The 15,595-nt window shown below is 37.7% G+C and overlaps 1 protein-coding gene across 1 annotated transcript in view; it reads left to right on the top strand.

Moving 5' to 3' along the window:
• The window catches only part of LOC145344345 (intestinal mucin-like protein), a 35,232-nt gene extending 21,913 nt beyond the window's left edge, over positions 1 to 13,319 (top strand). Inside the window, exons 11-18 of the mRNA XM_080191473.1 lie at positions 1,127 to 1,231; positions 1,356 to 1,396; positions 1,826 to 1,948; positions 2,033 to 2,131; positions 4,611 to 4,739; positions 4,876 to 4,915; positions 6,157 to 6,274; positions 13,109 to 13,319. Of these exons, the coding sequence (XP_080047599.1) occupies positions 1,127 to 1,231; positions 1,356 to 1,396; positions 1,826 to 1,948; positions 2,033 to 2,131; positions 4,611 to 4,739; positions 4,876 to 4,915; positions 6,157 to 6,274; positions 13,109 to 13,319 (866 nt within the window). The remainder of the gene's footprint in view (positions 1 to 1,126; positions 1,232 to 1,355; positions 1,397 to 1,825; positions 1,949 to 2,032; positions 2,132 to 4,610; positions 4,740 to 4,875; positions 4,916 to 6,156; positions 6,275 to 13,108) is intronic.
• The last annotated feature ends 2,276 nt before the right edge of the window (positions 13,320 to 15,595 follow it).

Genomic DNA, 15,595 nt, shown 5'->3' with positions numbered 1-15,595 from the left:
GGCAGTAGGATGAGCTGAATCGGTCTTGTAGAGAGCTGGCATGAACACAACAGACTAAATGACCTCCTTCTTTGCAGTAACCATTCCAGAATGCTATGAACTGTTGAGGCATTAAGTTTGATTACTTTGATTATTGTCTCAAAGACTTCCCCTACTTTGAATTTCTGCAATCAAAATCACATGAAATTGACAGATTTTCTAGTTGTCTTCTTTGACATAGCTGCTGTTTCCAGTAGTTCAATATCCTCCTCTCAGTGGAACGCAGCGTGATTGTGTTGCTATTTTTGGATTCCCCCTCTTGCTGAATACCATTCAGGGCACCTCATGGATTATATTCCTCCCAAGATCCTATACACCATCTTCCCACTGTAACTGTGATATGGTGGGTTCGAATTATACTGTCTTGTCCATCTTAAATCATTCAAATAGAAGTTCTGGTGATCAATACTGAAGCAAAATTATGGTATTAGTCAGTACACCACATACAATGATCAATTGTGTACCTGGAATTTTGACACTAAGGTCTCTCGTATACTATTTATCAACAAAGTATTCTGCAAAATGCAAAATGAAGGATGTCATAATGACTGGTTTATAACACTTCCTTTGGATTTTCATTGAAGCATCTTTTCTGTACCGCAATTCCACTCAAACATCATATACAGTTAATTGTAAGTCTTTCTGATGTTTTCTAAAGTCTAATTTATGGCTGCTTCTTCCGGGAAAAAAAACTGAGACACCATGTAAGGGGACATGCTTTTAAACAGAATGTCAACAGAAATCCGAAACCATCATTACATTTAGACCAAAGTGTGTTAGAGAGAAATATCATAGTTTTTTTCCTGCTATTAGCTGTGCTTAGGATCATGTATTATTTCTTCTATTATGGAGTAAAAGAAAAGCCTTACAAAAAAAGTAATCACATCATACTCTTTTAATTCTTCTGAGCTGCTCAAGTAACACAATTGAAATGCTACAAATGATTAATTGACTTGCAGCAGCAATAGAAACTACGTTTGTTCAGTATGAATAAAACCTCTCTCATTAACATTGCCTCAGATCAGAAGTACTGAGATGAAGGAATGACTTCAAGCTTTTTAACCAGTGCCAAATTTTGTTCACTCAGAATGTAATAGGACCCATTGTCCCTCTGTGAAATTTGATTGCAAACCTGGATATAAACCAGTGCTCACTACTCATGAAGACAAGTGTTGTCCAGATTATACATGTGGTGAGTCATGATTTCTCTTTAATCTGAGGTAACGGTTTACTGTTGTCACCATAACAATTTTAACATCGTGTATACAGGCTGTACCTTAACTATTACATTACTGACGTAATCTTCCATTTTCCAGAGCCAAAGCCAGTGTGTGTGTACAATGATACTGAATATAAGGTAAAGACCATTGTGACATTTTGAGATACAACTTGTCATTTTGTACCTATTCCTCATTTTCTTCAATATATTGTTTTCATGCTTCTGTCTTAGTTTTCAAAATTTTGACTTCAAGAATCGCTGGTGCTCAAACTCACTTTAAAGACAGAATAGTACAGCATAATGTAAACATTCTAAAACTGGAATGGTGCACTTCTCTTTCCATTGCAATATTAATTTAAAATGCAAGAGATGACAATTAAAACTAGAATTTAGTTGAAAGAAATGCGTTAATATCTGTCTAAAATAATGCACAAGTAGATTTTGTGCAAACTATAAAGAATCAGGTGAAACTAAACCTTAGAATCACTCCAATCCATTTCATTATATCAAAAGAAAACCACAAGATTTTAAAATGTGTTTCATTTGAAGTATTACCTTTCTTTACAGCCAGGAATGACTATTCCTCAGGGCCTATGTAAGAATTGCATATGTACTAATCAAACTGATCCATCAACCAAGCACAAAACTATTGAGTGTACGACCACAAAGTGTGATACTCATTGTCCACTGGTAAGCTTACAATCCACAAACATTTAATGATTCCATTCTAGCTGGCAAAATGAGAGTAATAGTTAATGTTTTGTTTCTCCACAGGGCTTTAAATATGAGGAGGTGGAAGGACAATGTTGTGGACGTTGTACTCAGGTTGATTGTATAATTGATTTACCAAATAGGCCGCCAATAATCCTACAGGTATTCATTTACATTCCAAAAGTCAACCACCATAATTATCGGCATCTGTTTAACATGTTGAGGGGTTGGTTTTCAATGCACCATTCAACTATTTTGCTCTGCAGAAACTGCTTGAAAGATTTAGTGGATTCATCCTTGAACCACATCATGAATTATATCATTACTCAAAATAAAGAAATATGTTTGTTTGTTCAAAATTGTAGATTTAATCAAAGAAACTGATTTTTTGAAAAAAAACAAAATGCACCATTTGGATCAAGTGAGGAACAAGTTGATGAGGTTGAGAAAAATGCGACATGACCATAAATCAAACATTAAAAAATGAGTAAAAATTTGGAGATATGGTTATTGCTAAGGGTATGGGATAGGCATATAAATTTAGATGGCTAATTATGGTGTATCATTGAAAGGTTGCAGTAGAATGAGGCCATTCAGCCCTTCAACTTGTTTAAGTCTCTCATCTTTGAAATATTCTTGTAAATCTTTTGAAATATTCTTATAAAGCTTTTTCACACCCTCTCTAAAAGCTTCACATTCTTTTTAAAATCCAGTATCCAGAATTGGCCACAAAGACTCCAGTTGAGGCCATACTAGCATTTTATTAAGGTTGACTAAGCATATTATAGCAACCAACTGTAAAGTGAAACCAACACAGTTAAAAAGCCCTTTGTTTGCCATTTCATTGGACAGCACAATTATCTTATTTATGCAATAGCGAAGTGCTACAGCAAGTTCCTAGAGTGCTGTCCACAATTTGATAGAAAACATTGTTGTACTTTAAATGTGCAGACGACTTCCTGAAATATGTACCAGAGTCCCTTGATCCCAGCAGTATTGAGGCCTATATCTTGGGAAATATGCCTTTTGCTCTATTTCCTTTACTTGTACAAATATCACAACTTGCCTCCATATTACAGGGATCGATCAATAACATAGTGCTAATGTTACTGGACTAGTAATCCAGGGGCCCAGGCTAATGCACTAGAGATAGATTCATAAAATTATAGAATCCTATAGTGCAGAAGGAGGCCATTCAGCCCATCCAGCCTGAACCAACAACAATCCCACCCTATCCCCATAATCCCACATATTTACCTTGCAGGTTTCCCTGACACTAAGGGGCAATTTTGCATGACCATGTGGGAGGAAACTGAAAGGAAACACATGCAGACACAGAGAGAACATCCAAATTCCACACAGACAGTCACCCAAGGCTGGAATTGCATCTGCTTAAATTAATCTGCGTCCCTGGCACTATGAGGCATCAGTGCTAATCATTGTGCCATCATGCCATTCAAATTCTACCATGTTAGCTAGAAGAACTTAAATTAATAAATATCAAATACAATGTTAATCTTTTTAGTAATAATTATGAAATTACTGAATTGCCATAAAAACCTATCTGGTTCACTAATGAACTGTCCCTGTCTACACGTGACTCCAGACCACTGGTGGTGTGGTTGACTGTTAACTGTCCTCTGAAGTCCTATAAAATCACTTGTTCCACTGCAGTGTATTAAACCACTAGAGAAAAGTTGTTGAACAAAAAAGGCTGGATGGACCATCTGGTTTCTAGGCACTGGGGAACTCCCTCCCTAACAGCACAATAGGTATATCTACATTGCATGACTGCAGCAGTACATTAAGATGTCTCATCACCACTGCTGAAGGGAAATTAGTGAAAAGTATTAAATGTTGGCCTTGCCAGGAATGTCCACATCCCAGAAATGAATCAAAAGAAGAAAATATACCCACACCTAAATTCGATACAGACCAAATGTCTGCGCCTGTCTTATATTGCAGCATTTTATAGTGATTTGAGGTGGTGTTGCCTGGGTGCAGCACTGAAGTTATAAACGCCAAATACCTCAAATGGTTCTGCCTTGATTAGATATGATTCCATTACAGAAGTGTCAAGCGCTTAGTAAAATTAGAGGATTTATTTAATAAAATCAATCATCCTTTTAAACACCCAGATTAACACCTGTTTCACTGGCCTTGGTGCAGAATACAGACTTGATCAAATTACTGTATTACTTTTCTACGTGTGTTATATGAAGGGTTAGTTCAGAATTTTAATATCCTTTTTACAATATGACAGAGTAATTACAATAAAAACTTATGGACTGTATAATACTATTAGTGTAAATTACATGGATGTGGCAAATAAGCAAATCTGTAACTTTTATTCACTGTCAACAGGTGTTTAGCATGTGATGGAAGGTGCTTGTTACACAGGAAAAAGTTGTTTTTCATAGTACATTAGCAATTGTAACTTAAATTGTTAGAGAAATTCATGGTTTTACAGTTTAAGAAGAGTTGATAGTAATTATATCAGAGATTCTTATGTGAAAAGAATGATAAATCATCCTATCCATGTTGCCGCAGCAGAAATAAGGATTGATGCACTGTCAGGGCCCATAGCTCCAACAGTTTTATGTAATTATTTGAAAACTTTTCTTCTCCTATTATTGCACAGCCTGGAGCTAACATATCAGATTCAAAGAACAACTGCATTAAATATGAGTGTGAGAAAATTGGACCTCACTTCATTCCAAACATTTATCATAAAAGATGCCCCCATCTGGATCGTGATCATTGTGAACCTGTGAGTACAAAATAATTACATATTCATTTCTTCAAATAGAACAAACAAAATCTATTTGGCATAATCAAATATCCAAAGATTTTCTTAGATTTGTGTTCTCAATTAACAATTTTGAATGTTTTACTCTCTGTGACAGGGAACAATTCACATGGACTCAGATGGCTGTTGTCAGACATGTAAGTAGTATATTTAAACTACTGCAACACCTTTCTGGAGTTTTCAATTAAGATTGGGACATCATTTACCCAAATTGGGACCAAGTGCCCATACCAGCAGGAAAACAGGAGTTTTCCACAGACATTAGGAATCCCTAGGGACAGTTTTGCTGCCCTCATCTAAGAAAGGATATAGTTATATTCGAAGCAGTGTTGAGAAGGCTTACTTGAATGATTACTGTGAAGAAGATGATGTTACTGAGGAGAGGTTGGACAGGCTGGGCCTATACCTATTGAAGATTAGAAGAATGGAAGGCAATCTTATTGAAACATGTAAGATCTTGACGGGACTTGACAAGGTAATGCTGAAAGGATGTTTCCTCGTGTGAGAGAAGACTAGAACTGGGGAACTCTATTACAAGGAGGTCTTCCATTTAAGTTTGGGATATTTTTCTCTGAGGGCTGTGGAGGCTGGGTCATTGAACATTTTGAAGGCTGAGTTAAGGGAAGTGCAATGGCACAGTGGTTAGCACTGCTGCCTCACAGTGCCAGGGACTTGGGTTCAATTCCTGACTTGGATCACTGTCTGTGCAGAGTTTGCACATTCTCCTCATGTTTGCATTGGTTTCCTCCCACAGTCCAAAGGATGTGCTAGGTAGGTGCATTAGCTGTGCTAAATTCTCCCTCAGTGTACCCAAACGTGATGACTATTGGATTTTCACAGTAACTTTATTGCAGTGTTAATGTAAGCTACTTATGCTACTAATTAAAAAAAAAATACTCTTGATTAACAAAGGAGCCAAAGAGTATTGAGAGTAGACAGGAAAGTAAAGGCCACAGTCAGATCATATCAAATGACAGAGCAAGCTCAAGAAGCCAAATGGCCTGCTCCTGCTCCTAATTAGCATCCTTGCATGTGTTGGGGACTTTCATGGAGGCTTCAGGCCTGCACATATCAGCCCATCATAAGTTTAAACTTACAGGATAATTTTAGTGCATGTGTGTTTGTGTGTGTGTGTGTCAGGACTTTCACAAGAACCTGTCGTGCAACATGGACTTAAGTGCAGATTTCACTGACTGGATATCAGATGTAGTCTTATCTCAAGCTACAATTTTAGAAGTTTATGTTTTTCACTACAAAATCATGCAACATGTTGAACTTAAAATTTTATTCTCATTTTATTGCTTACTTTAATCTATGAAAAATGATCTGAATTCACCTCACTGAACTCTAATGAGTTTAAAAATGTTTCCATTTGCAGGTATTCCAAAGAAGTGTATCGTTTCACAAACCACAACCTACATCAACCACCAAGGATGTCGATCGAAACAAAAAGTGCCAATGACATACTGTGAAGGACACTGTGGGAGCAACTCTATGTATGTATAGAGAAAAAGTTAGAGGGAGTTCAAGCAGGGGAATCATAAGAGAAACACTAAAATGAAAAAACATAGTCCGGGAGAAAAACCATACAGAGAGAAAGATAATCTGCAGGAACATAAAATGATGGCAAATATTCAGAGAAACATGAGAGAAAGTACATTTCTGAAAGAAACATCAGGAAAAGAGTGATCCTGGAAGAAATGGCAAGAGGGAGACAATATCAGTTCAGAAAGGAATATCAGAATCATGGAGGCCACAGTATGTGAGGAAAACATTGGGAAGAGAGGGATGATTGAGCAGAAACAGAGAAAGTCAGTTATTCATAGAAAGCTAAGAGAAAGAGGCCCTGAGCCTGATTTTCAAAAATCAGAAAGAAACTAAATCCAGGATATACATCAGAGCTAATCTGGCAGATACTTATGATAGAGTCAAATATTGAGAGAAACTTCTGGGTTCAAATGGGAGAGAAGCAAAACTGGAATTGAAAGGCAGGGAATTGATGACCGGGTGTTAAAGGCAGAAAAAACAAATGCTAGAAAATAGACTATAAAAGAGCTTGGCAGAGTATGATGGTATATATTCTAATGCAAAGAATCCAGTGAATAAAGCAATTGAGCACTTGGAAATAAGATGTCATTAGCTATTACTAAAATATTGATTGAAGAAAGTCAGTATTGGCAGCACAAGGTTTTCAGATAGGATAGAGAAATAAAAAATATTGAATAATCAATTACAGTTGTGGGGAGTAATATATGTGAGAAGGATCATTAAACAAAACCATGTATGATAAGACTGTTTAAGACTGTAGTGGGAGCTGTGTATAAGCCCCCTGCTACCTGCTGTGATGTGGTAGATTGTGTAAGTGTAAACATTAACCAAACATGTATTAAAGGCATTGTGCTTTTAATAGGGGAGTTTAACTTTGATACAAATTGACACCAGGCAGATTAGTATGTGCCAGAAAGGTATATTTCTTGAATGTGTCTGAAACGGTTTCACATAAAAGGAAAATCTCATATGAGATTCAGTGATCAGATTTAATTAATAGTCTAATAATGCTTGAACATTAATATAATAGCGAGCAGAATGTCAGAAAGTTCAATATTTGAAAGGGAAAAATGCAGAACAGCTACTAAGATACATAATTTAATTACATTAACTTCATTATAATGAGACAGAAGTTGCCGTCAATAATCTGGACAAGCTTGTTATTGGGTAAAATGCCAGAAGATCAGTAGGAAGTGTTTACAAAAGAATCTAATATGATACAGAACAAGTTTATATACCTTGAGTAAGGAGTATTTGCCACACAGAAATGGCCATTGATAACTAAGAGATAACATAAAACAAAAAGAAAAACGTATTAAAAATACAAAAAAAATTGCCTTGTATTTATATAGCCCCTATAACATAATAGTATGTTCCAAGGCACTTCACAGGAGTGTTAGAAAGTAAAACCAGAAAAGACAGATAGCTAAAAGCTTGGTCAAGGACCATCTTAAAGGAAGGTGGAGAGGTGGGGAAATTTGAAGAGATAATTCCAGAGATTACAGACTAAGCAGCTGAACACACAACCACCAATTATGGAGTAATTAAAGTCAGGAATTCTCATGAGGCCATAGTTAAATGGGCAGCCTTCACTGAGCATTATGGTGCAGGAGGACACTCCAAAGGAAGGGTGAAGTGAGGCCATTAAAACAAATTTGCAGTGGCACATCAAAATCAATACAAAAATATTTTATATTGGGGTAAAAGGATAGTTTGTGGCAATGTAAACACTCTGAAAACTGGATAAGAATATACACTCAATGAAAATCAAGAAATCGCAGACATGTTAAATAATTACTTTGTGTCAGTATGTATGGTAGGCAAAGAGGTTAACAGAAATCCCAACAAAATCAATATTGAATAAAAAAATCATCAAAATTTCACTCAAAGAGTGGTGAATCTCTGGAATTCTCTGCCCGTTAAAGTGGTGAAGGCTACCTCGCTAAATATATTTAAGTCACGGGTAGATAGGTTTTTGATAGACAGGGGAGTTAAGGGTTATGGGGAGAATGCGGGAAAGTGGAACTGATCCACTTCAGATCAGCCATGATCTTATTGAATGGCGGGGCAGACTCGAAGGGCTAGATGGCCTACTCCTGCTCCTATTTTTTATGTTCTTAAAATCAATGAAAGCAGTATGACAGCAATTAAGAAAATAATGACAAATAGTGACAAAGCCCCAGGAATAGATGTTTCCACCTCCAGGTTTTAAAGAAAGTCAATGAGAACATTGTAAATACTTGAAATATAATCAACCAAAGCTTTCTGGATTCAGAAATTTCAGATTAAACAATCGCATATCACTCCACTAATTTCGAAAGAGAGAGAAAAACCCAGAAATAGTAGACCAATTAACCTAACGTCAGTTGTGGAGAAATTATTAGAGTCTATAATTAAAAATAGACTGAACACATTAAAAACTTTCAGCTGATCAGAGGGAGTCAACATGGTACGTCATGCCTGACAAAATGGATCGATTTTTAAGAAGGCAACTTCTTAAGAAGTAGTGGATAGAGAAATGTCAATGGATGTTATATGGATTTCCCGAAGGTGTTTAATAAAACTCCTCATAAGAGATTAGCTGAAGCTCAACAATTGAAAAGAAAAAAAACTTACATTTATATAGCGCACAACCACAATACAAGAACAATTACCAGAGATGGTACAGAGGCAATTGACATAGTTGACAGCACTGGCTATTTGGGAAGATTGGATAGGCTAGGGGAGGAAGGGTTGTTCATGGGATGTAGGCATTGCTGGCAAGCCCAGTGTTTATTGGCTATCCTGAATTGCCCTTGAGAAAGATGTGGTGAGCTATTTCCTTTGGATCAGCAGAAGCTGAAGGGAAATTTAAAATTGAGGTCAATAAAGTTATGAGTGTCTTAGATAAAGGCGTAGAAAAAATCTATTTCACTTAGCAGAGAGGTTAATAACAGCGCATTGATGTAAAGTAATTGAGAAGAATTGAGTAGCACTGAAAAGAAGTGCTTTCACATAGAGGGTGGTGGTGATCGGTAGCACCTTACATCAAAAGCATTGTGGAAGCAGAGATCTGATCACATTCGAAAGTATGTTGATTTGCTCTTGAAGGGCCATGGCTGTAAGGTTTCAGATCAAGAGCTGGAAAGTACCTGGTAGCTCTGCTCTTACCTTCCACAGGTAGAATGACCAGAATAGCCTCCTTCTGTCCCTTTGAGAAAACATCATTTCCAAGAGAAAAAGCTGTGAGAGCCCAGAATCTGAGAAATGAAAGAAAGAGAGAGGAAGAGAGAGCATAAATTCCAATAAACTATAGGAAGTGAGAGGGAAACGTAGTCTGAGAAACGAGAGAGGGAGGGAGAACATAATCTGAGAAATGAGACAGGGAGGGAGAACATTGTCTGAGAAATGAGAGTGAGAGCACAGAGTCTGAGAAACAAGACAGAAGCACAGAGTCTGAAAAACAAGAGAGCGCGAGAGAGAGAGAGACGGCAGAGTCTGAGAAACAAGAGAGCGAGAGAGAAAGGGCAGAGTCTGAGAAATAAGAGCGAGAGCACAGATTGTGAGAAATAAGAGAGAGAGAGCACAGTCTGAGAAACAAGAGAGAGAGAGAGCACAGAGTCAGAGAAACAAGGCAGACAGCACAGAGTCTGAGAAACAACACAGGGAGCACAGAGTCTGAGACACAAGACAGAGAGCACAGAGTCTGAGAAACAAGGGAGAGAGCACAGAGTCTGAGAAACAAGAGAGGGAGAGAGTAGAGTCTATGAAACAAGAGAGAGAGAGAGAGAGAGCGTACAATCTGAGAAACAAGAGAGAATATACTAACCACTGTGCCACACTTTTACTATTGTGCCTTCACTTTTACTGTATCTGAATATTCAGTTATCCAGTTCTAATGAGTACACACATAAATGCAGAAAAATAATAGTCCAGATCTTACAATAACAGTAAACCATACAAAGTACACCTCTGACAGTATATGCCATTAGTTTGCCTTCATCCTGTGCTCTTCAACTCATTTTTTTCTACTGCATAACTTGTTAGAATTACAAGCTGATAGCAACACTGCAAAAGCAATTGAACATATGGGACTTTAGTCAATGGCAGGAACGGCGGTTTCAAGCTTGAGAAAGAAGCAGGGTCAATAGAGAAGGAGAGTGAACTGGCATGAATTGAAGATGAATCAAATCAAAAAGGAGAAGAAAGTGAGGGAAAGAATAATTGGATTGAGGGAAAAAAGCAGAAAGGAAAAATAGAGAAAACAAAACTAAAACTTTATATTTTTACAACCTTGAGCAACAGTAGCACATGCAGAAATGAGATTGAGCAGTTTAGATTGTTAGCTTTTTAGGTCAAGGGGATTGATTGCCATTGCAATAGTAATTATGACGTAGTACAAAAAAGTTATTCACAGTAACGGTGAGGTTAAGAATGAGACACTGTTGTGTAAAACAAACAGGAATATAAATTAATCAGCAATCTCTAAAGATTCAGAGTTCTCTGTTTTTCACACAATGGGCCTGATTTTACCATTACATTGCACCCATTTTGAGATGCGAAAATTTAATAAGTTGGGCATGAGGTGAGTAGCGCAATCCGCGTCCGTCTCTGAGCTTGTTCCCCCTTGCGTATCTAAATTGACTTAAAGGACGGCAGGCCCAACTTTACCAGCACTTCCCCCTTTACCACTGCATTCGCCCACCAGGAATTGGCGTAGAACAGACATGCTCCATATAAGTACGATTTGGGTGCTCCATCAGTGAGAGTTAGTAAGGAGGTAAGTGCTGAGCATCAGACGGCTCTCTACTTGAGATCAGTGGGGAGAGGGTGTGAAAGCCTGTCCGCTGCCACTCTGCCTGTGATCAGTGGGGGTGAAAGGGGGGTCTGCTGCCACTGTGCCTGAGATTGGGGTGTGCAGGAGGGCCACAATCGGTCTGGGTGGCAGGTGGGGGGGGTCAGGGGATAAGGTGGTCAGTAATGTTGTGGAGATGGGACAGAGTCTGTGGGGGCAGCGGGAGGCATTATCTGGTTTGGGAGGCCTATGGCAGCAGAGTGTTATATCTTTTTTTTCTGCGCATGCGCAGTTGGAAGCGGCAATTGGGGCTATAAAGTTTTGGCTGTGTTAAACCCTGCCCACTGAAATTTTTGCAGGTGGAGTGCATTTCGGGGCACGTCCGAATGGTCTAAATGTCAGATATGAAACTCCCAGTTTCAAGTGCAGCATTTAGAATCAAAATGGTAAAATAGGGCCCAATGTCTTATTAATTAATTCCAGCATGCATTGTTTAAAAACTATTGTTTTCCAGCAAGGTTCAACCTCATGGAAGAGTTTATGTACAGCCAATTTACAAGTGTAGTCACTAAAAAAAAGGAAGAGAGTGACTGGACCAGGGAGTGCAGTGAAATTCAGTAAACACTTTAAAGTAGTTCATACCTTTTTTATTTTGATACTTCCAACATAAATTTCTGTGCAATATTTATAATGAAAACTGCCCTATATAAACTTGTCAAAACATTTTGTGGTGACAGTGCGATACAGTCACAGCTACATAGATTATTTCCATTATTAATGTGGATGTAAGAAGGTAATGAAATAAAGTTGACAGGAAATGCTGCAGACATATTACCCGTTGAAGGGCTGCTCATGCTCACATGTGACAAAAGTCTGACTGAGTGAGCTGAAGGACTAATGCAGTGAAGGTGTCTCCTGACATCAGCCAACAGTATGAAGAGAGAGGATAAAGTTTAAATATTTCTACATGTTCCCTCGCATTAACTTTGCAGTTTGGGTGGCACAATAGCACAGTGGTTAGCACTGCTGCTTCACAGCTCCAGGGACCTGGGTTTGATCCCCAGCTTGGGTCACTGTCTGTGTGGAGTTTGCACATTCTCCTCGTGTCTGCGTGGGTTTCCTCCAGGTGCTCTGGTTTCCTCCCACAGTCCAAAGATGTGCGGGTTAAGTTGATTGGCCATGCTAAAATTGCCCTTTAGTGTCCTGGGATGTGTAGGTTAGAGGGATTAGCGGGTAAATGTGTAGGGGTATGGGGATAGGGCCTGGGTGGGATTGTGGTCAGTGCAGACTCCATGGGCCAAAGGGCCTGTTTCCGCACTGTAGGGTTCTATGTTCATTATTGTGAATAGTAGGCATGGGAATAGGAACACATCTTGTTAATTTTCTCAGAGCTGTTCCCCTTCTGCTGCTGTAAATTTGGTAAAAGAACAGCAGAAAATGGGCTTACACATGTCAATTGAATTTCTGTCTCACTTTTGCTAAAGTTGGAGTAGCTGACCAGTTTGAATCAAGCCCAGGTGTAGTCTCTAGGTGAAATGGAACTTATGATTAGGAAACGTAGGACAGTTCTCAGTTTGAAGTTACATATTCTCTCTTTATCTTCATACATTTCTATAGTAAATTATCTATGAGCATACTTAGAAACTGCGTATGCTTCAGCTGCCCCCTGGTGGCAGCCAATCCTCAGTTTAAATGCAGACACTTTTTTATATTTCGATTCCAAAGTTCCTTGTGATGTTGATAATGTTTTTTGTGAATTTGCATACTGATGATGCTGCAATGTTTCTACTAGGTCAGTGAGTAAAGACACGAATGACAATTTGGCATAGACAGTTTAAATGTGAAATTAGAAATTTTTAATTAAAGAAGTTGACAAGAAATGCATGCAGATTTACTGACCACCTTTGTCTCAAGGAAAATACTTTAACATGATTGCTGAGAGTTCAATAATTTGTATTTCTCGAGAAGCCAATAATCAAAGTGATATGTCTTCTTGGTTCTTTGACAGGTATTCTGCTGAAGCAAATATGATGTTACATAACTGCACCTGCTGTCACGAATTAGCTACTGGCAAGCAAGATATTATGTTACTTTGTCCAGATGGCAAGTCGATTGCGTTCACCTACACCTATGTAAAAAATTGTGGCTGTGTACCTATAAAATGTGAAGAAGCCACTAGGCAGTTTCGAAAACCTCCAGCTCAACAAGTTGAAGAATAAAGTTTAGGAAATATAGAAAATTCAGGACTCTCAAAAGCCCAGATAAATGGGGAAAATCATTTTATCTTTCAGAAAAATTTTAAGACAAGTTCTAATCTAAGCATGAATGCCAAGGACATGGTTTCTATTTTCTTTAAATAAATAGCGCAATATATTTTTCTCATCATTTCATCTTCTTGCAGTAAATTCAAAAGAGTCCATAAAGAAATTAAATATGTACTTAATCTTCGCTGGAAAATAATTCAATACTGCTGTATTGTTGATCACTGCAAACAGTTCTACATTAAAAAAAACAGCAAACTGCTATTTCTGATCTTTCTCATTTGTGTCTTAGTTTAACAACAGTGTTTCTAGTTATTGCTTCCTAAAAAAAATATGCATTTGTTCAGAACAACAGGAACACTAGAAAAGTAAGAGTAGCAAAGTTATGGCAATTTCCAGCAACCCCACACGCAACTACCAACTCAATAAATTACTTTAACTTTCTCCTTGAGACAAAGGTGGTCAGTAACATGAGGACTATATGACTACATGGTTCACAGTTTATTATTGACCCTTTGGGTTGTGGGTTGTGGGTCTAACCCTTGCATTTCAAGTTTAGTGTTGCTGTCTGCATTCTGGTCGTATATAAATCTCTTTTCTTTGGGCTTTACCACAAACTTTTCTTTTTGTTGTAATAATAATTGTCTATAAAGGGGAATCACCTGAATTTATTGTTTTGAGTTGTTTTGTTGAATTGAATTGTTTTAACTCTGACTCCAAATCCTGTCTTGTATTTAACAGTGGATTTAACATTAGATGCACACAAGATAATGATGATCTTTTCCTGAAGTTTCACTTTCAGACTACTGATCATTAAGAGAGAAATTGTTTTGTTCAGGTCTTAATGTTGGGTCATGTTACAGCAATAAATTAAAATATTCCAGGCAGCAGGCTTTAAAAAAACTAAATACTCCTGTGAGATGAAAATCTCTTTCTGCTAGTTGAGAGAATGAAACTGGAGCTTCTTCAATTTCTCTTTATTAGAGTGTAGACAGCTGGTCAAATAAAATATGTTTGTAAAATGGGTTAACAATTAAAATCCAGGCCACACACTTACCTTCACACTATGCCTCTGTTAAACCTGACAAAGGATGCCAGCTATACTGTGCACAATAACATCTGTTTTCTGTTGGAAGATATTCAAAAAATAACCCTGCTATTAAAACACATGGCATATAACTACAATCTTTGTTGTCGATATGCGCGATCTTCTTGGAGATCCTCTCCACTTGGGCCGGCAGTTTGTGGTGTTGATGGTAGTCATGATGTGGAGTTAGCACATCATATAACTACAAGCCAGACCCCTCAAAAAATAAATAACTTTACTCTCTGGTAACATAGGAAAGGAAAGTGAAGTTTGATAACAGTTCAGCTGAACTAGCAATGTTGTCCTGTTGTCCTGGATCAAACATTATCAGAATTGTCCCCACACAGAACTTTTCTCCTGGTGTCTATTACAATATCTGTGGAGAATGTTGAATGGGCTCCGAAATAACCACTTTACAGCATTCCGATATTCACATGTTATCAACGATGGGAGTTGAATATCTTGTAACCTTGTTACCAACTCTGAAACTGTATACCTGAACTTAGTATTTAGCGAAAATCTTGTTACCTGGCAATTCTCCATCTATAAATGTATAAAAAACCTTAACCATTAATAATCTTTGAAATTTTGTACCTTACCATGTTCCCAATGATTGATTGGACATTATTATTTTTAAATGCTTTACTTTTTATAATTCAGATCTACTTGAGTAAAATTACCAGACATACGGAAAGAAACTTGCATTGTCTGGGGTTGACTACATAAGGGATCTAACTAAGGTGAATTTGTGGAAGCTTTATCACTTTGAGTTATCATGAGTTGAACTAGTTCTCTTCGACAATCCTGGTTGTCCGCATTCTGAAGATTAGCATAGCAAAAGCATAGTGTGGTCCACACCCTCCATCATTGGAGAAATAGTCAGAAGATCCCTTTGGATGAAAGGGCCGGGAATCTGTCCATTGCTTGGGTAATACAATGGTAAAATTAATCCACATTTAACCATTTCTATGCTTCGCTCAGGGATGCCTAATAGAGCAAAGGTAGGTTAACTCTTGATTATCAAGGGAATCCTCGATGGGATAATGTGAACACCCTTACTTTGCATCCACCCTTTGCTATGCTTGGCTTGGACACCTCAGTGAAATATTGGGTATTTCATCCTTTCATATCTTTTTAACATATTTAA

The sequence above is a fragment of the Carcharhinus amblyrhynchos genome, chromosome 6 (genome assembly GCF_965287045.1).
Source record: "Carcharhinus amblyrhynchos chromosome 6, sCarAmb.v2.hapA, whole genome shotgun sequence".
NCBI lineage: Eukaryota > Metazoa > Chordata > Chondrichthyes > Carcharhiniformes > Carcharhinidae > Carcharhinus > Carcharhinus amblyrhynchos.
This window is presented reverse-complemented; position numbering and strand designations above follow the sequence as displayed.